Source organism: Pinus tabuliformis, chromosome Q, assembly GCF_031772625.1.
Source record: "Pinus tabuliformis cultivar Carrire ecotype Pingquan chromosome Q, CPIR1, whole genome shotgun sequence".
Lineage (NCBI taxonomy): Eukaryota > Viridiplantae > Streptophyta > Pinopsida > Pinales > Pinaceae > Pinus > Pinus tabuliformis.
Genome location: NC_142296.1, coordinates 413,132,060 through 413,154,560, shown reverse-complemented (window position 1 = coordinate 413,154,560; position 22,501 = coordinate 413,132,060). Strand labels below are relative to the sequence as shown.

Here is a 22,501-nt window from a genome sequence, read left to right as displayed (position 1 = left end):
CAATAATATAGTCATTATCAGCTTAACATGTAACTTATAGGAATAGAAATTAGGTTGGGAGGATAACACTTCATCCAAAACCACTCAAGTGGGACAAGTATCTCTATTTAAATTTGGCATTTTGTTTTTCTAAGACCATTGCCTTAGTTGACCCAATGGGCACGCTCAATGTTGATTTTAGAGGTCTCTTGGTTAAATTTGGTCAATGGCAGTGTTGCGGGGGAGCGCCCCCCCCCCCCCTCGCTCCCGCTCCCGATCCGTGCTCCGGGCGGGAGCGACTCGGGAGCGGGTCGGGAGCGCGCTCCCTAAAAAAAAATTCGCTCCCTGCCTTTTCGGGAGCGTTTTCGGGAGCGATTTGCCTTTTTTGCATTTTTTTTTTGTAGTAATGTTCGAAATGCAATTTTTTTTGAAAGAAACAAATAGTTTTTGAGTGGGGCAACTTAATGATCAAGTCTAGGTCCTAGTATTGATATGTTATTCATGGTAATGTTAAATTCTTAAAGTAAAAGTGACATTTTCTTTAATTTTCATTTTCATCCTTTTACTTAAATTTTTAACATTACCATGAAATGACTCAGGATGTTTGAGAGTGGTTTCGTCCTCATTGGATTTCATATGGAGAAAGTAGAATTTTAGATTTCATTCAAAATCCAGCAGACTTATCAGTTTTTCAGGATTTCAGGATTGGGGGATTGCAATGTTTCCATTGAATTTTGTCATGTATTAGGGTATGGAACTCATATTTAATCAAGAGTACCAATCCCTCTATGTACCTTGATGTTAGTGACATTGGTTGTCGAACTCCTCTATCATGACCCTTCTAAAAATGTACGCATCACTCAAACAAAATCTTGACTTGACATGCTATGCTTTTTCTATCTTATGTTAATGCTTAGAGGGTGATATTAATGACAAAGATCCCTATACAGATACAAAGGTAATGACAAAGATACCTCTGGATATTAATGCTTGGAGGGTGATATTAATGACAAAGATCCTGATTTTGCAACAAGACTAAAAATTAGACATTTCTCGTGGTGGCAAGAGGCCCAAGCATAAGAAATAGATAATAGATTTACTTCTCTTTTCTAGTTTCTAGTAGCTTTTATAACTATTGACTCTTTCATATTTATTATGATATTTTTTTAAACAATATATGACAATTTAAGTTTGAAGTTTATAACTCATTAGTAATGAATTATGAATATGATGCTTCATGAAAGTTGAAAGTTGTTTCATTTCATTTCATTTTATAACATTTCATTTCATGTTAGATATTATTTGTTGTAATGGTTACACTTAGCTTACAAGTACAACTTTGGTGATCAATGATGATAAATGTTATATATTGAATTTTGAAAGCTTGAAACTTTAAGATTGATGAATCATGAGACTCAATATGTTGTATGTTACTATGTTACTAACTTGCGGACGTGGTTGATGAAGATTATAACTTCTAGATGATTGTTGTTATATGGTTCAATCTATGCTTTTTTATGTTTTTTTATATCTAATTCATCATTCTACATGTTTTGTTGACATATATGTATCAAAAATTAAAAAAATAAAAAATATATATTTTTAAAAAATCGCTCCGGGATTCGCTCCCAAACTGGGAGCTTCTGAAAATGGTCGCTCCCGCTCCCGCTCCCGCTTCCGCTCTCGCTTCTCCGCTCCCGCTCCCAAGTAACATTGGTCAATGGACATCTCTCTAAGTCGTCTTCCCCCTTTCAAGAACTCCCTAGATATGCCAAGTCACATCCTTTGACTCAAGAAAGACCTAAACCAAGCTATCACAGAGAACATTTAAAGACAACATATCCAAGTCACTTAAATCACACCTTTAGAGGGCATCAACTTAAAGATGGATTACTATGCTAAGAACATTTTGGAGCTCATCGATGGTCTTATCCTCTAACTTTCATATGTTAGCAGACACAAGATGCATGCCCATAGGATCCCCCTTGATTCGTTTCAAGCGGGCTCTTATAAAGACCAAACTGAGACACATCGCCACCACTTGTAACCAAACAGGGTTTGCTAGTGATGCCATTTACAAGAGTGAAAGATGGTGGAGCATCTCATTTCCAATGCCCCATCTACTTTTAGATCAAAGAGAGATACTTTTGCCTATTTCCAAACTCCCAATGCTCCCTTTCCATCTTTCGATTCCATGATCAAAGATGTCTTCATGAGGTAAGTATTCGGGCATAGATCCATGGCATGTCCCATAAGGAGGCCTTTAGGAAGGTCATCTCATAATTTTCTGTTGTATCCTTTAATCGAGGCAACAAGCAATAGGTAACAATCAGTGTGACCCCACTTTACCTCTCGAACTCCCCTCCCCCACAAACAAGGGGTCAACCTGCCTCGTCAAGACCCATGAGGAGATGGCACTCAAAGGCAAAATTCATACACCAGCAATGCAGCAAACAATTCAATGCTATGCGGTCCCAAACTCAAGCTCTCCCCACCTACCTCACCACCCTCAGATTCACTCAAGCAACCAAGCTTCCATAGAGAGTTTCTTCCCCACAACCTTTGATGATAAAAGAGTTTGGATTCCTCATTGTTAAATTTGGACAACTAGGTCCAAACTCCATGTTCTGATGCTCAGATTAAGAGGCTAATATTTTTGTTGGATTCCTCTTTCTGAGAGGTGTAAAATCCATATAAAAATAGTCTTAATCCGATGAGCAGAACTTATATTTTGAATTTATTATTCTTAATAAATTATATGTGCAAAGGTCAGCCAGTTTTGTAATGTAGGCTCACATGCCCAACAGATGTGTCACACACCCTCATTGATGGATATATATATACAGGAAAAGTTGGAGAGAATTTAAAAACAAAAAACATAACTCACATCTTCCTCTCTCATCCTAAAAAGTACAAGCTACCTGGAGGACGAATTTCAGCCACACGTGGGAAGGACGAAGAGGATTTTTCTGCTGCTAGGGTTTCTGCTGCTAGGGTTTCGCAGAAGTTTGACCAGCATTGACTTTGGTCAACGCTTGGTCCAAACAAGCTGAAAACTTGTGGGAGGTTCGATTTTTGAAGGCCATACTACCTGGCACAAAAATCGAGGTCAAAGGGTTGACCGTTTTGTGCTGCTGCATTGACTTTTAGCTTGCTGCCCCTGCGTTGACTTTCAGGACAGCGTTGACTTTTGTAGAACTGACTTGGGTTGACTCATCTACTGGTTGGAGGGTTTGTTGACACATGCTGGGCTGGCTGACCAAAGGAGACTTTGCTGGTTGAAGCATCCTGTTGACCGCCAAAACAAACACATACATTTTTCTTGTTTCTGATTTGTCTTCTGTAAGATCTGCTTATATGTTCTATCTGCATTTTGCTTATCTACTTGTATGATTGCTGTGAGAAAAGTGAAATTGCTCTTAGCATAGAACATCTACAAAACTTTACATGGTATCAGAGCTGAGGTGAAGACAAACTCTATCTATAGCAATCATCATCGAAGGAAATGGATTCCTCTAAGCTTGAATTCAAGGAGAATGACAAGCTGACTGGAAGTGATGACTTCCATGCCTGGAAGATGTTATTAGATCTCAAATTAGAAGATCATGATCTCCTAGATCATGTGACAGGGAAGATTCAAGAACCTCCATCAAATGCCTCTGCTGCTGTTAAACACAAGTATAAGAAGGGAGAAATCAGAGCAAAATTGCTGATCAGGGAATCCATAAATAAGAGTCTGGTTGCCTACATATCTGAACTAGGCACATCCAAGGAGATGTATGACAAACTGATACTTATGTTCTGAGTAAACAATGTGAACCAAGTGCTATTCCTCAAGAACAAGTTGAAGAATATGAAGAAGGGCCGAGACGAGTCTATTCAAACTTTCTTTATGAAGTTGACCGAAACCAGGAACAATCTGCTAGCTATTGGGGAGACAATAACTGATCGTGAGATGGTTCTCACCGCACTTGGAGGACTTCCATATGAATGGCAAGTATTCACAACTACCATTCTCAACAATAATACCATCCCTAACTTTGATGAGCTTCTGTCTAGATGCATGCAAGAAGAAACAAGGATGAAGGAATTTAATAATGAAAGAAATGCTGCCTATGTTGCTCATTCCCGAAAGAAGAACTCTGGTGGTTCCAAGGACAAAGGAAGGACTAAGACTCAAAAGAAGAAGGGTAAATGTTTCACCTGCCATAGGACTGGACACTATGCTAGAGAATGCCCCTTCCAAAAGAATTCTCCCGATAGTGACGACAACAACAACAACCGAAGGAATGGGAATCAAAGAAATGACAAATCCAAAGGAAAGAGGAAGGCTCACTTTGAAGGAAACCATCCACCTTCTAAAAGGACCAGAAATACCAGGTATGAGGAGTCTAATGTTGTTGATAAAAGAAATGAGTATATTCTAATATCTGCTCTCTCAGCTGCATCTCCGCCCGACACTATGGATGTCTGGCTAATCGATAGTGGTGCCTCAAGACACATCACCGGATTCAAGGAAGCACTTTCTGACATGGTTGAAAGGGATACTAATCTAGAAATTATCCTTGGGGATAATGCCACTTATCCTGTGAAAGGGACCGGGACTGTGACCCTCCACTTGTCTCAAGGACAAGTCCTCCATCTACAAGATGTACTCTATGTACCCAAATTGAAGAAGAACCTTGTGTCTGTATCTGCCATGGAAGACAAAGGATTCAATGTAACTTTCTCTGATGGAAAGGTACTCATGTGGAAGAAGAGCTTCAAGGAAGCTATCTCAATTGGTTTTAGAGTTGGTACACTCTACCAGGTTGGAGGGAGTCCGTTGGGAGCTATGACTTGTGATACTATCCGTCAAACCGAACTATGGCACCGAAGATTTGGACACCTTCATTACAAGGCTCTTCCCGAAGCAAGGAAGGTGGTGACAGGGATGCCTGATTTTGGAAATAATCATAAAGGTGTATGTAAGGGCTGTGCTGAAGGAAAACATACAAGGGGACCTTTCCCCTCAAGTGTCACAAAGACATCTGAGATATTGCAACTGGTCCATTCTGATCTTTCTGGTATGTTGCCTGTAACATCCCTGGGGGATGTTCTTACTATATGACATTTACTGATGACTTCTCTCGCAAAACCTGGATATACTTCTTGAAGAAGAAGGATGAGGCTTTCATGTGGTTCCTTACCTTCAAAGCCTTCGTGGAAAATATGACCGGAAAGAAGATCAAGATTTTGAGGACTGACAATGGCACTGAATATGAGTCAAATGAATTCAACGACTTTTGCAGAGAAGCTGGCATTAAGAGGGAGACTACCACTGCATATACTCCTGAGCAGAATGGTGTTGCTGAACGCAAGAATAGGACTATTGTGGAAGCTGCCCGTGCCATGCTATGTGACCAGGGTCTTCCAAGTTTCTGTGGGGAGAAGCTGCAAATACTGCTGTGTACATTCAAAACCGATGCCCTCATTCCGCTTTGGACTCCAAAACTCCCGAAGAGGTTTTCTCTGGTAAGAAACCTGATGTCTCACATTTTAGAATTTTTGGATGTCTTGTCTATTTTCATGTGCCGAAAGAAAAGAGAAGTAAGCTGGATGCTACTGGGAAGAAAGGAATGTTTGTGGGCTACAGTGAGACTTCTAAGGCATATAGAGTCTATGTACCTGGTCAAAGGGAAGTAGAGATAAGCCATGATGTCACTTTTGACGAAGATGCTTCCCTGAAGAAAGTAGTAGATCTTCCTAGATCTGAAGAAAACCATGAAGAAAGACCTGGAAATCTGGAAGAACCCCAGGATGAGACTATGCCTGATGTTGAAGGGCCAATGGACCCTATTGATCCTTCCCCTTCTCTAGGAAAGAGGCCATCATGGCTCAAGGACACCCTCGAAGATGCTGAGGGTCATGCTGCCCCAAGGGGAACATTCCAAGAAAGCAAGAAGCCGTGTAGATACCAAGGGTATCTAGCTGCCATGAGTACTATTATACAATCTGAACCTGGATCTTTTGAAGAAGAAGCCATCAAGCATCAAGTCTGGAAGGATGCTATGCATGAAGAATATGAGGCTATTATGAAGAATGATGTCTGGGATGTGGTCCCGAGACCGAAGGACAAATCTGTTGTCACTGCTAAATGGCTCTACAAGATTAAACATGGATCTGATGGGAGTGCTGAAAAGTTTAAGGCAAGATTTGTTGCCCGTGGCTTCTCTCAAAAGGAAGGAATTGACTATGACGATATATTTGCACCTGTGGCTCGATATACCACCATCCGATCCATCATAGCCCTTGCTGCTACGCAAGGATGGAGTCTTCATCAGATGGATGTCAAGACCGCTTTTCTGCATGGTGCAATAAAGGAAGAGGTGTATGTAGAACAACCTCTGGGATTTGAAGTTCAAGATCGAGACACTTATGTCTGCAGGTTGAAGAAAGCCCTCTATGGGTTAAAGCAAGCACCCAGAGCTTGGTATGAGAGGATGGATAGTTACTTGATGAAGTTGGGCTTCACTCGAAGCAATGCTGATCCAAACCTTTACTTTAAGGTTGAGGAAGGAAAGCCTCTCATTCTAGTGCTGTATGTGGACGACCTCTTCCTGACAGGTGATGACCCTCTCATTCATCAATGTAAGAGGGAGCTTGCTGCTGAGTTCGAGATGAAAGACCTAGGACTGATGCACTATTTCCTAGGCCTGGAGGTCTGGCAGAGACCTGGAGAGATTTTCCTTTCTCAAGGAAAGTATATTGTGAAGCTTCTGGAAAGATTTGGGATGGTGGACTGTAAGTCTGTGTCGACACCAATGGAACTCAACTTTAAGAAGTTGAGTGGCAGTGCTGCAGGGCCTATCTTGGCCAATCCTACTGAGTATCGTCAACTCATAGGAGCTTTGATGTTCTTAGTGAACACCCGTCCGGACATATGTTTTGCAGTGAATACTTTGAGTCAACAGATGGTTGAGCCTCATCATTTTCACTGGGTTGGTGCCAAGAATCTTTTGAGATATCTTCGGGGCACGATAAACCATGGGCTGAGATACACTGCCGGGAGTGTGATACTCCGGGGATATACTGATGCCGATTGGGCTGGCAGTGTGGTGGATCGTAAGAGCACATCTGGATGCTGTTTCAATCTTGGTTCTGCTTCGATCTCATGGATGAGCAGGAAGCAGAAGTCGGTGGCTTTGAGCACCGCGGAGGCCGAATACATTGCTGCTAGTATGGCCTGTTGTGAAGCAGTTTGGTTGAGGAAGCTCTTTAGTGAGCTGTTCCAACATGTGCTAGATACCACTGTAATACTCTGTGATAATCAGAGTGGGATTCGTATGACTGAGAATCCTGTGTTCCACGACCGATCCAAGCATATTGATATCAGGTACCACTTTATCCGGGATATGGTACAGCGAGGCGCCGTAAGGCTCGATCATATAGGAACTGATGAGCAGGTCGCGGATATTCTCACTAAGCCCCTGGGGAAGGTCCCTAACCTTCCGTGAGAGTCTTGGTGTCGTGGAAAGACCCTATGATGTGGGTCCTGTTGGACGATGAGCTCTGGGAGCTCTGGGGGGCTTTGGGGATAGCTTCTCGGAGCTATAAGCACTCATAATGCTTCTGCCCCACCCTTGTGATTATTGAGCTGGTTCGCCACTCATTTAATCTGTGCCCCATATGCATCCTACCCATTGAGTTCAGGGCTCATGGGAAGTACCTCTCATTTGGCCAATGAGGTGTGGAAAAGCTAGAGACTATTAGCAAAGACTGATGGACGCATCAGAGATTGCCGTACTCTCTATCTAGGATGGCATGGTCCAACCACTTGATCTGGGATCAAGATTTGTGAGGTCTGGGACCTCTGGACTGATTATGTCAGTCGGGGAATGATGTCTTTGTGACTAACCCACTTATGTTCTGAAATAAAGAAGCCAGCAAAGCAAGTTTCGGCGGGATGACTCACGATGTTAATTGCACTAATAGATGGAGTTCTCCCTAGTTGAGAGGGAGTGTTAAATTTGGACAACTAGGTCCAAACTCCATGTTCTGATGCTCAGATTAAGAAGCTAATATTTTTGTTGGATTCCTCTTTCTGAGAGGTGTAAAATCCATATAAAAATAGTCTTAATCCGATGAGCAGAACTTATATTTTGAATTTATTATTCTTAATAAATTATATGTGCAAAGGTCAGCCAGTTTTGTAATGTAGGCTCACATGCCCAACAGATGTGTCACACACCCTCATTGATGGATATATATATACAGGAAAAGTTGGAGAGAATTTAAAAACAAAAAAACATAACTCACATCTTCCTCTCTCATCCTAAAAAGTACGAGCTACCTGGAGGACGAATTTCAGCCACACGTGGGAAGGACGAAGAGGATTTTTCTGCTGCTAGGGTTTCTGCTGCTAGGGTTTCGCAGAAGTTTGACCAGCATTGACTTTGGTCAACGCTTGGTCCAAACAAGCTGAAAACTTGTGGGAGGTTCGATTTTTGAAGGCCATACTACCTGGCACAAAAATCGAGGTCAAAGGGTTGACCGTTTTGCTGCTGCATTGACTTTTAGCTTGCTGCCCCTGCGTTGACTTTTCAGGACAGCGTTGACTTTTGTAGAACTGACTTGGGTTGACTCATCTACTGGTTGGAGGGTTGTTGTGACACATGCTGGGCTGGCTGACCAAAGGAGACTTTGCTGGTTGAAGCATCCTGTTGACCGCCGAAACAAACACATACATTTTTCTTGTTTCTGATTTGTCTTCTGTAAGATCTGCTTATATGTTCTATCTGCATTTTGCTTATCTACTTGTATGATTGCTGTGAGAAAAGTGAAATTGCTCTTAGCATAGAACATCTACAAAACTTTACACTCATTCTTGTGTTCCCCCAAGATTATACGATTAGGCCCTCCCAACCCCAACCACTCCTTGAAGAATATCACTCTTATGCTCCCCATAGAATCATACAGCCAAGCCTTCTCAAGCCTAGCCACCCCCAGAAAGATATCATCCACCAGTGCATTGGCCCTTTCCCTGTTATTGATCGCTTCAATAAGAATAGTTCCCTCACTCATCCTTAACGACCAGATCTAGCTCTCGCAGGCCATGACACCTCTTTTGCAGCATCAAGAATATATGTTCAGCACCATGACTTTAATGTATTTACACCTTATTTTACATATTATTTTAGCAAGATTTTCAACTTTTAGCTAGAAACTTAGTATTTTATCTTTTCTGCTTGCAGTTTTGATCAAGGAGTTGCTTATGCACATCCTCAACAACCAGATCTAGCTCTTGTGGGACATGACACCTCTTTTGTTCAGCATCAAGAATGTATGTTCAGCACCATGACTATAATGTATTTACACTTTATTTTACATATTATTTTCAGCTAGATTTTTAATTTTTAGCCAGACACTTAGTTTTTTATCTTTTCAGCTTACAGTTTTGATCTAGGAGTTGCTTATGCACTCCCACTTTGTACCTACACTGGATCTACTCTTTTGGTTCCTTTGATCATTTGTTGAACATTAATAAAATTATCTTATCTTAACTTAAAAAGCTCTGCGCAGTGTAGTCAAAGCCACTTACTTTTCTTATAACAAAAGACTGCAAAACTTAACATGACAAAGAAACAAACATATGAGACCTAGGAGTTGCTTATGCACTCCCACTTTGTACCTAAACTGGATCTGCTCTTTTGGTTCCTTTGATCATTTGTTGAAAATTAATAAAATTATCTTATCTTAACTTAAAAAGCTCTGTGCAGTGTAGTCAAAGCCACTTACTTTTCTTATAACAAAAGACTGCAAAACTTAACATGACAAAGAAACAAACAGATGAGATATGAGTGACCAAAATCTACTTTTTTTGTAGAGATCTGTCCTTCAAAATCTTGGTCGAGATTTTGAATAATGATAGGAAAATTAATTGATCGAGATCTTTAAAGGAGATAGGAAAATGAGATGTTTTTAGTACAAATTTATTCTTCAAAATGAAAAATTGCATAGCACGATAGTCCAAGGTGCCCAAACTATTATCTGTAATCTACCCATTTATCTCAACATACAAGGATAGAGTTTTGTATCTTAGATTCCTCAATATTTGTTTGATCTACACATTTTTGACACAATCATCAAAATGATCAAAATATTAACTAGTTAAAAGAAAACCCACCTCTAAGAACAGAGCCATACCAAATGGATGATCCTTGGCCCACTTTTACATCTCCCATAACAGCTGCACTTGGAGCAACAAAGACATCTCTGTGCAGACTCGGAGCTTTTTCAAAGATGTTCATCAGTGTTCTATGCCTCGATACTGCCAAAAACAAATATCACTATTATTTGATATATTGACAGATCTTAGAAGCATTAATGACATATTATTTCAGCCAAAAATATCACACATATATCTTATTTATCTTAACTAGACATCATATAATTCAAAATACCATACAGGACTGAAACGAATGTAAATCTGTTTCATTCAAAATCAAATTCAATAAGGCTAGTTAACTGAATTTAGCATTCGGTGAAAGGAAGGAAAATTCTGAGATGGTAAGCATGAGTTTCTAACTTTCTAATGCACTTTGCCCAGATGGTTCTTCAAAGGAAGAGGGTTCCAACTACCGCATCATTTAGGATATTAGCAGTCCTTTCTCACTGAATAACCGGCAAGAAATATTTTTTAGATTTTAACGAAAAGAGGCAAGGTTTCTGCCAAAGTCCAACCAGAATAGGTGTTTCAAAAGGGCCAAAGAGAATCAAGTAGCTATGTTTCAAGAAATGGTACAGCTACCATTTCTTGAAGAAACAATCCTAAGTCAAGATCTGGAGTTGTGGTGGAACACCCATTTAATAATGAATGCTTCTCTGCCCGTGATTTAAAAAGCTAATATAAAAATGAAAAACAATAGGAAACAAAGAAAAACACCTACACATTGTGCTCTGAATGTGGTTTTATTTATAGAATTAATACAACGCATAAAGTGGATTATTTTCGAGTGTTTAAAGGATTAAATAGATTATTTACAATGTTCAAAATATAACATGTATAACATAGGCAATGGTGGGGTTCTCCTATCATGAACCGCTCTAAACCCTGCTTCCCATTCTGCCATTTCCCATTTCTCATTTCTGCTGTCAGGCTAATCATAAAGATGGATGCAACAGTGGTTGAATCAAACATCTAGAAGACATAGGACCATGCATTGATTTGTACGTGTTAAAATTGGCAACTAGGGCCAAACTCCACATGGGTCATCTTATTTATGACAGATGATATTTTTTTTTGGATTCCTCTCTCAGAGAGGTGTAGGATTGATCTAAAGATCATCCGTTTCTGACATGTACAAATGAAGTTATGAATTTATTTTGATTATGGTCAAATTGTCAAGGTTGGCCAGCAAACTTATGTAGGCTCAGAAACCCAACAGTCACGTCTATTCATCCTCAACGTTGCATATAAATAGAAGGTGACTTAGCCTCATTTGGACACACTCATCTTCACACTTTTCTCTCTCTCTCTCTCCTCACTGATTGGGTACAGATTTCTGGGCCTCTCTCTCTCTCTCTCCACACATCTGAAATTTCAGGAGGCCGAATTTCTGGACAGTTTGACCAAGCATTGACCAGCATGTGTTGACCTCCTTTGACTGCGTTTTTGTGAGGGCTATCTCTGTTTGGGCAAGCCACATTTCTGGGCACAGAAATCGAGGCTAAACGTTGACTGTTGACCAGCATTGACTGCAGCTAGGGCTGACCACAGGTGGGCTGTTTGACCAGACTTTGACTGAGCTGAATTTGACTGTTTTGAGGGCTGTTTCATCTTGCTGTTTGGAGGCTGAAGTTGCTGAAGTTGTTGAGGGTCAAATCTGCCCTGTTGAGCAGCATTGACTTTTCTGGTTAGGGCTCTTTTACTGCTGTTACAAAATATCAGATTTGTAAATTGTACTCTCTCTCTCTGCTGAACTATTGAAGACTATAAGAAGAATTGATCAAGGATTTCCCCACATTGGGGTTTGTCCCTGGCTAGTGCCGCATCTTGTGTCCTCTTGTATTGGCTTGTCTTCTACTGTTTATGTTTATGTTCTATCTGCATTTTACTATCATGATGATGTGATTGCTAATCTGGATATTGATATTGGGCAAATAAAGAAATTGAAGTAAAATTGCTCTAAAGCATAGAACATATCATCATTGCCTAAAATTAACAGTACGCTTATGGGGCTCTTTGTCTTAATATAATTCGATTTAAAATTGTGCAGTTGAGTTATAGAAAACAAGGTTGGGCGGGCTTTTTGTTTGCTGTATTTTTTTTAAATTAATAAAGAAGAAAGAATTATATTAATGTCTGCACAGGACCAAAGCAGGTCAAAGGGACTAGACAATGTAGTACAGATAGAGAATCTATAAGAAGAAGAACCTTGTAGCAAGAAGTCAACATAGTCATGAGTAATAAGACCCTAACCAACACATGAAACAGAGGAGGCATCAGCATCTCAGTAAATCACTGCAAGAGCAACAATGCTAAGCCAAATAATGTTTTCCACAGAGGGACCTGAGCTAAGAGGGTTCAGTTGTTCAATCCTGTGGCATGTCAGGAACTCCTTACAATGGCTCTCCTCGCATCCAAGACTGACAAGTGTATCCAAGCAAAAAGAAAAAAGACAGTGATGTGCAACTACTCACAAGGATTGAGGTGGAACAAGGAATGGTAGTTGAACCTTTCAGAAGGAAGTAGAAACCAATAAGACAAGGTGATCTTGTGGTCACTGCGTTGGGGGAGAGGGCAATACTACCTCATGGACCTAAGACTGTCTAATCCTATAACTACAGTCTCTCTTGAAAACTACACACCTCCAGCAGCTATATCTGCTAGAAAATGAGGTGATCTAAAGTTTAAGCCATAGATCTACAGGAACCCTGCAAGGTTTGTAGTCTAAAAGTAGTAGCCTCACAAAGGTACAAAAAGCCAAACATCTATAGTCTGGACATTTAAAAAAAACAAGGGTCCCTCCAAAATGTCTATGGAGACAATCAAATCAACCCCCTGATCTTCGAGTATAAAGGAAACTTGAAAAATAAGTTCTCCTCCCTCTCTATCTCCCTACGAGAGCAAGGAAGACAAATCTTGTTCTACAACTGATTATCGTGATCAATCTCGACCTGTAAATGGTGGAAGTGTACCCTCAACTGGCCTAGGAGGATCTTAGGGTGGCACAACCATTGTTTCAGCAAATAGTCAAAATTATCAATGAGGCCATCAACAATCTATAAGTGCTCATCATAGAAGGCCCTCTTAGGGTTCATATGCTTTGGGGGTAAACCTAGGTGAACTAGATGAATTGTCCATAAATATCCTCTCTAATCACCTTATTAAGATCATCTTTTGAGGGAAGAAGGTGGTAAAGGGTGTCCAATCAACAGTTATAAGGGATGGAGTTGAACAATGGAAGCGGACAGGTCTCTGTGCACCAAACTGTCTTTATCCATAAATGTTCATGGAAGCTATCTCCTCAGAAGAATAGACAGCTAAATGGGATCTGTCACACAACCTGGGATTGAATCGCCCAAGGACCAAAACGTATAAAGATAGAAGATAAGTGCTCCTTCATAGAAGGTCATCTTAAGGTTCAGAGGTTTCAGGGGTAAACCTAGGTGATCTAGATGAATTGTCCATAAATAACCTCTCTAATCATCTTATAAGATCAGTTTTTCAGGGAAGAAGGTGATAAAGGGTGTCCAAGTAATATTTATAAGGGGTGGAGTTGAACAAGGATGATGCCAACAAACCAAAGAAGCCTACAGATCTCTGTGCACTAACATTGTCTTTATCCATAAATGCTCATGGAAGCAATATTTTCAAAAATATAGATAGCTAAATGGGACCAATCTCACAACCTGAGATTGAATAGTCCAAGGACTGGAGCTTATGAAGATAGAAGATAACTCTAAAAACATTCTTTAGAAGAAGGGGATGGTAGCTAATTCAGCTTGCACAATATTTTGAGGAATGGATTGTTTCAAATAGAGCATAATGATTTGGTTCCTCTCCATACATGCTCAGTTTCTTGCTTATTTTAATATTTTCTGGTGATACACTTTTGTGGACATACATTGGACGTCAAAATGATTATCTTATCTATCTATATTTTCTCAATTATTTGTGAGTTGGCAACAACCTTTATGAATATCTGGGGTGGGACTCCATCCTCAAGATGGTAAAAATGCCTGTCTCTTTTTAGGATAAACTACATTTATTAGCAAACCTGGAGAACCTGTGGGAAATACATAGTGCCAACAGAAGATTTTTTAATAACTGCAAAGAAGTGGAGATCATATAAAGACATGAGAATTCAACTTTTCTTGACTTGAATCCAAAGGGAAAAACATGCAATAGACTTGTAATAGTTTAGACCCATATCCTCATGTAATAAAGAAACTTTGTTCAAATAATACATTGTGGACAGTCTTGATTATAGCATACAAAGACGAACATTAAGCCAAGGTCGAGAAAAGCTCAGCTCTACTCTTAAACTAGATGTATCAAGAAAACATTACGGGATTAATTGGCTCTTCCTATCAGGAGTCTTAAGTCTAATTTTAGTGACAATTATGTGAACTGGAAGAAGGGATGCATTTATGATTTCCTCAACAGGGTTCTGACTTTTGGGTGTCAGCTTCTACAAGGGCCTGATACCCCTACCTTGCACTTAGCTCATCAGAAGCCATTGCCTCAGCTAGCTAGTTTGAGCAGCCCCGAGTGAAGTTTAGAAGAAATATTGTGGTTACCCCACAATTGTCAAGTAGGGGTGTGTTTCAAGTGCCTACTGCATAGAAAGTTTCTTACTCGAGGTCTATTGCTTGGGAAAGGGTATAATGGCCCTTCTAGAGAAAGGGTATAATAGCCCTTCCTGGGAAAGGGTATAATAGCCCTTCAAGCCCGAGTCTAATGAGTACATTTTTATTTTCAGTTTAGAAGTATTCAATATGCCCTTTTAAAAACAAATAAAAGTAGCTCTCAGGAAAATGGAGAAGTTCTTTTATCAGCTATGGATTTGCAGAAGGAACTCTTGAAGCTGAAATGTACTAATTCATTTTAATTGTAATCGCCTTATTTCTTTCATCTACTGCCTCGTGAAATTTCAATATCATATTGTACACAATTTGATACAATATACATGTGGTTTTGGCAATAGACCCTCTGTGTTTTCTGGTGATTAATGTCATTTAGTTGTTGTAGCCTGTGATTATTATAAGAGATCCTACGGGTGAAACTACAAAAGTTTTAAGAAATCATTCAAACCTTTGTCTTAGATATCCTGGTTAAAATTGAAGTAGAGTAACTGTTTCTCATTTTCTCTGCTAACATAAAGCATTGAGGTTAAGGGAACCAGAGATTTAACAGCTCCACCTGGACCTTTCCTTACCATAAATTCTTTAGTTAAAAAGCTGTTAGGAGAAGTTTTTCTCCATAGCAGCATGTCTAAATACGGTTGGCACTGTAGCTATTGAAATCTGTCTCGTTAAACCCTCTCGAAAGGGTTCTGGTGCAGGCAAAGCCTGTCATCGTTTAACCTGGCTGTTTACATAGATAACACACCCACCCTTCCAGCACTCTAATCCACCATTACTTGATGCAATTCAACAAAAGCAGCAATATGACTGCCTCATGGATTGCCATTATGATCTATGACTAAAGGGGCTCACACCATGATTTTCATGTTTCAATTGCTTTCTTTAAACTCCAGAGAGGCAGTGCAACTGGCAAGAAGAGGCCAAGCATCGCAAACGACCAGCTTGCACAGGCACAATAACCTCACAGGGAGAACTAGTAAACACAAACACTTTCTTTTGACTAAGGTGCCGAGACAGAGGGAGCTCTTCCATCAAAATCACCCACTTGAATCGACCCCAACGGCATAATCATGTCTATGACAAATTGAACATTCGTGGGTGAACGGGAATGGCACTATCTTCGCAGCTCCAACCGCGTCGGACACAACCAACGAAGATCATCCAAGTCGTGACTAAAATTCTAGCGTTTTGGAAAGCAAACTATTAGGGTTTTAGATTTCAAACAAAGTTTGTGGCATCTTGCTGGGCAAAGGCAGGAAAACATTAAACAGAAAATCGGGACTCGTTAAAATTGTTTTAAAATCAAAACCAAATAAAAGCAACTTCAACTCAAGGGTTCCTCTCGATAATCTTCAAGATTGTCAGTAAGCAAAAGCGAACGGGGTTTCGAATCCGCTCAAGATCAATGCAGTCCCGGCTGAAGCTGATCTGGCCAAATACAGCAAAAGAAGACGAAATTAAATATAAAGAGAAGATAACCTACATTGCTCTTGGAAACCGTAATTGCCCTGAAGCCGGCATCCTAGACGGTCGATGGCCTGCCCCGTCTCGCGAAACAAAGACCCTGCCATGTAGATAACTCTTCCGATAGTCCCCATTCTTCAGTTTCTAAAAGTATGAGCAAACTGTAAGCTCTCAGTTCTGATCAATCTATGGAGCCCTGCCCCGAATGGCTGGGAACTATTTTCTGTTAGATGGAAAGTAAGAAAGCCAGCATGAAACAGGGAACGAACGGAAAATGAATACCAACCATGCAGGTTTGACCTATTAATCTTATTAGACGAAGTTTTCACGTCCACCATGGACTTGGAGATGATTAAAACATGGATAATGTATAGTGTCTAACAGGCCTGCTAATGTCCTCACGATGACATGCTCATAGTTCCTAGGAGAGGAGGATCACAAACCTTCATTTCTTTGAGTTGAAAGCACATGGAAAGTGGTAACAAACCCTTTTAAGTAATCCTTTCCGGGATAAGGTAAAGTCTTTCTTTCCACACATCATGAAGTGTTATGACCTTTGTTTTGTGGAATTAGTTAAAGACTTAGTTGATGAATTAATTAATTCTAAAGTTTAGAAATATATTATTGGGCAGTTTCTAAAACAGGTCGTCAGCAGTTCCTAAAATACTATGGATGGAAAGGATCTACCATCTAGGTGAGAATAGGAACATCGAGGATGCACTTCCTCTTAGAGTGCCACGCACAACCACATTAGATCTCAGTGTCATAATCTTTGTCGCAATATTGACCTTCCTAGCCTTTTACAATGTCAAAATTATAGTGAGCTCGGAAGGCTTCTCTCTAAGTTTTTTGAGCATAGGAATAAAATCTTAAATCAAACTAAATAATTTGTTTCTTTAGGCCCGATAGACCAAAGTTTGGTCTCAACGAACATTAACCACCATCATCATCATCATCATTATAATGGATAAGTTAATCAACAAGTTTGGAAATATATATATAAAGTTCTAAAGTTTGTAATTAGTTTTAAAGTTTTAGTTTTGTTTGAATTATGGAGTATAATTTTTTAAGAAGACATTCATGAAAATGAAAATGAAAACAAAGTATTTGTGATTTAATTGGTAATTAGTTTTTAAGTTCTAATTTTGTTTGAAGTTTTAAAGTTTGTAATTAGTTTTAAAGTTTTAGTTTTGTTTGAATTATGGAGTATAATTTTTTAAGAAGATATTCATGAAAATGAAAACAAAGTATTTATGATTTAATTGGTAATTAGTTTTTAAGTTCTAATTTTGTTTGAATTATAGAAATAGATTAATGGATTGAGATTTTTATTTAGATTTTTTACTTTAAAGTTTATAAAAAAATTATTTCAATTTACATATATATGGTGATCAACAACAAATACAATCTAAGTATAATAAAAAAGACACAAATCAACTATAATAAAGAAGATCTAACTCAAGATAAGTGCAAAGTACTAAAATAGTACAAAAGTTCTAAATAGTTTGCAAACTTGTTAACCTATTGTAAATTTAATAGCAATGTAAATTTTGGATAAGGATAATAAGAAGTACAAGATCATGATTGTCATGGTATTTATTAAGAATGTCAATGAGAGATAATTGATCATAAATGTGATCTTAGTTCTTCTCAATATCATGATTAAAACAAAGATAATAATAATTAGCATCTTAAACATGATTCCTTGCACCATCATAGATGACCTTTAGGCCTTCACAAAGTCAATAAACATTATATTTGTGATTCTAATGTGATGTAGCACAAGGTCAATCATATTTACAACTAAAGGAGATTTGTCACAAACCATAGATACTTGGTGAAATTTTCATGGATGGGAGAATAAACAAAAATAGACAATGGGGACATTTGAGATATATGTTGATATGCATTGTGAGTTCCTAGTCTTTATAAATGTTCGTCAAACTTTAATAGGCCAGTAGATTAAGACTCTTTAATGGATGAGAAAGTCAATTGATCTTAAGAAATTAATGTCATATACTCGCATAATTCCACGATCGATAATATTTATTTGTATACATTGATGAAAGTAACAATAGTATTAGTATTGAGAAAGAGTATGTTGTCAATGGGTTTAGGTCATAGTGCAAAATCAAGCTCATGTTATGTTGAAGGTAAGTCCCATAATCATGGGTTTGAAAAAATAGTCATAATAAATGCAAGACCCTAAGCATGACCTAATATGAAAAGCCTTGAGATGCAATTTAAAATAGGGACTAAAGTATATGCAACTCTTACTATATTATGGTGCCAATTTTGAATTTTGAACTCCGATTTTTATACATTTGAGGTTTCTTAATAGAATTATTGTTATTATCACTAAAACCATATGAATACACCCTTCTCTAACTCATAGTGTTCAATTGCAAGAGTTTTGATATCTATGTTGTTGGATGTATTTCATGTTCATACATTTAATAGTCCCACTTGTGGATCATAATTGATATAAGAGCATTTGATACACATGTGATTGCTTCCATTGAAGTCTGCATAATTTATAGCAATGATCGGTTCTTACTTGAAGAAAGAAATGGAGAACGAATAATAAAGCAGTGTTGAGCCATTGGAAGACAAAATTATTCATCCCAATAGGTGGATGATGAATATGGATGGTTGGAAGTGTAGCATTACGTAATTGCAATTGAGTTTGATAACAACCACCATTAAATTGCAAGTGGGGATGAACCATAATTCCTCTATGAATAATGTTGCCAATATTTGCCACTTAACCTTGTCCTTTATTAAGATATGTCGTTCAAGTGGTGCATATCAATAAAATAAGAGTGGAGACTTGGTAAACAACTTAATGCATTGTTGACCTCATTAGTGAACTAGCTTCTCCCTCAACATGCAATTGGCTTTGTCTATTTACCTAAAGCAAATCACGTGAGCACTTTTAATTATGGTACATTAAAAGATATCGCTCACTTGCATGATATAATGTTTCGAGGGCATTGAACTCGTGTCTTTGTGAAATTAACATACTTAATTTATCACTTGATTGCAACCTTCTAATTATCCATTGATATTTAAATCATATGTAACTACATTTATAGGTGTTTTTGTTGTGAGATAAATCAAGTATATGACAATTGAAACAATCGATATCCTCCATTGACGACATGATCTTTAGATTGAAGCCATCCATCATTCCATATTGTTTGATATGTGTAGCATCCTTTACAAGTGGACTTAGTCACATTCTAATAGAAGTTTAAGGTCTAGCCCCTGAATGAAGAGAGTCAAAGGAGGTGGGTGGGGGGAAAGCAACTTTTGTTTGTCCACTATGCAAAATTTCATCCAATGGTTTTAGCCGATTGTAATACAATCTTGATTAAGGGATTATGGTTATAACCTAACCCAGGTTAAGTTACATGTTAGGGTTGATTGAAGCTCTGAAATACCTAAATATTTATGACGAATGGTTGAGTTAATACAAGGATATATAGAAACGTGTAGCTCTCAATTAGGTTGGTTTTCCTCGTTAAGCATTGCCATGGTAAATCTTGTTTATGCTATGTAGATGTTCCATTGTTATTCTTATGTTTTAGATTATATTAGTATTCCTTTTCTTGCATAGGATTATCAAACTCTTTACGGACTTATGTCATTGTTCATTCATCGCATTTCACACCACTGAAAAAGAGGTCGTCATTGATACATAAGAGAACCTATGACATGTCTCTCATACAAATCGTTGCCTTCCATATCTTCTTGCTTCACCCTCTCTTCTCTGTGTACATTTAGGAACTCTTTGTGTAGCAACAACGTGCACATAGGGAAGACCATCCTCACAGTGATGAGGGATAACTTACCCACAAAAATGCTAAGAAACACTACATGAGTTTGTTGCAAAAAATTTACTCTACATGCAATTCCATTTCCAACAATGTAAGCTTTGTCTTTCTAATTTATGTAACTCATTTCAATTGAATTTTATGTGATCTTTTTCATTCTTTCATTAATAATATAATGATTAATATATAATTACGAATAAACCATAAAAATATTAATATTAATGAACAATGAAAATAACAATACTAATTTACATGAACCTATTTACTTTTTACATTATCCTTTTTACTTCTCTAAAAAAATATAAGTTATTAATTACAATCCAACAATCATCTTTCCCTCGTCTTTCCCACCAAATATGATTCCATTCCAAGGTGAACTTATGTAACTCCTCATTATATGAAGATATCATAGTAATTTATTGTCCTTGCAATAAGATAAATGAAGTTTGATAAGATAGCTCCATATTTTAAAGAAAATATCACAATAATTTATGATCCTTGCAGTGAGATAAAGAAGATTTAATAAATCGCGAGACAAATGTGGATAGTAATGAAGAAACCACAATAATTAATGTATTTGGAATTTAATAACTCTATATAAATCTAAATTAGCCTATTTGGAATTTAATAACTCTATAGAAATCTAAATTTGAAATCCAATTTACCATTAAAAACGTACCCAAAAAAATATGTTCATTTATTTGGGGTGTAGCTTCATCCCAACCGATAGATAATAACAATGGAAAGGATTGAGCATGCATAACTAACAACTGCCAATAGCAATGGAATGGATTAAACCTTTATAATTAAATTATTGTTCATTGTAATGGGGTATGTATAGTTGTTGGGCATATTTTTTTAAAATATGCATATTTATTGGAAATACAGGTATTTTATATTTATATGTAAATTTGTATTGGATTGACTTAAATACAATATGGTTATATTAAAAAAAAAAAAAACTTAAGTTTTTTATTAACAAAATTATAAAAAAATTTAAAGAGATTTCAAATTCAAAATAAATAAATAAAAAGGGTTTTGCAAGTATATATCATACAAAATTAACCCACTAAAAAATAAAATTTTATGTCATACTACAATTATTTGATAAAACAAATTTTAATAACTGTGTAATATAAATCTATTTAGCTCTAAGGAATATGAGAGGGTTTGATTCAGCCATTGATTTTTAAATCTCCAAATTTAAATTTACACCCTTCATTAGCACACAAGTCTGTATCTTTATTGATATAACAAAGAACATGGAAATATGCTATAGAAGAGAACCCTTCCTAATTCTTTTCATAAGACTTTATAATGTTTTGTCCCTCAAAGAGGAACCCTTCGTCATATGTCGAACAATAAGGAGGGAGTCTCCCAAAACAGTGAGAGAAGTTGTTGAGAAATCAATACATGTAGTAATTAGGGTTTTGATTCCTCCTTTCTTGATAATTACTTGTGATTTGTGTTGGCTTCTTTACTTTTACTTCTTTATGATGTTATCTTTCAACAAGCAATTACCAAATAAAAAATGCATGAAGAGCACAAGAACAAGAGACACAAGATGTAGGCACTCAATTAGGGCAAAACCCAGTCAAACTCTTATTTTATAATCGAACCAAGTCAAAGTGTGGAGTAGGTAAATCCTCTCTATGGATAGAGACGATCCCTCTAGCCCAAGAGTGGGTCTAGCCGCAAACAAGACAATCTAATTTAAACTTCCTTAGATTAGAATCGAATAAGAGGGCCTACCTCTTATAGCGCTAATCCAATTAATGATGATCTTGCTTCCTTGCTCCAACTTCCTTTTGTTATTTCACTCAAATACCTTAAACAAACATGTAAGAGACAACAACAAACATGATAACATAAAATCGAATTCAATCTACTTAAAAGGTCAAGGAGTTTTAAGCTATCAAATGCAACATAACACACAATATAGGAAATAAACCATTTGTTATATTGATATGAACTTCAAAGAGAAATACAATCGGAGCCTTGACATTGCAGGTTCCCTTTGGCATGTCCGGGTTCCAGCACCACTATAAGCATCTCATGATTCACCCTCAAAACAATGGAAGTTCAAGGCCTCTTTCCTTTTACTCCAAACCAAACACTATAAGCTAATTCTCCCTTCACACACAAACTAGAAGGCTAAGGTTCTCAAGATGGCTATCAAGATTTGCAGATAATTCCAGCCCTTTCATTAGCTAGCTAAGGGTGTGAAATGAGGAGTTTATATAGCTTTGATGGAGGGGAAATGGATCCTCTTATGATGGGAGAGGCCTTATCTCTTTGGTTTGTTCCATTTCAATAGGGGAAAGGAGCCCAAACAAACTCTCTCAGCTCTATCTTGCCCAACCATTTACCAG

General features: G+C 37.8%; 1 protein-coding gene across 1 annotated transcript in view; it reads right to left on the bottom strand.

Annotated features, from left to right (window-relative positions):
- Positions 1–16,636, bottom strand: part of LOC149219941 (gamma carbonic anhydrase 2, mitochondrial-like) — a 258,423-nt gene extending 241,787 nt beyond the window's left edge. Inside the window, exons 1-2 of the mRNA XM_089384571.1 lie at positions 16,313–16,636; positions 10,145–10,288 (exon numbers count right to left, since the gene is read on the bottom strand). Of these exons, the coding sequence (XP_089240697.1) occupies positions 10,145–10,288; positions 16,313–16,427 (259 nt within the window). The 5' untranslated portion in view covers positions 16,428–16,636. The remainder of the gene's footprint in view (positions 1–10,144; positions 10,289–16,312) is intronic.
- Positions 16,637–22,501: the final 5,865 nt, after the last annotated feature.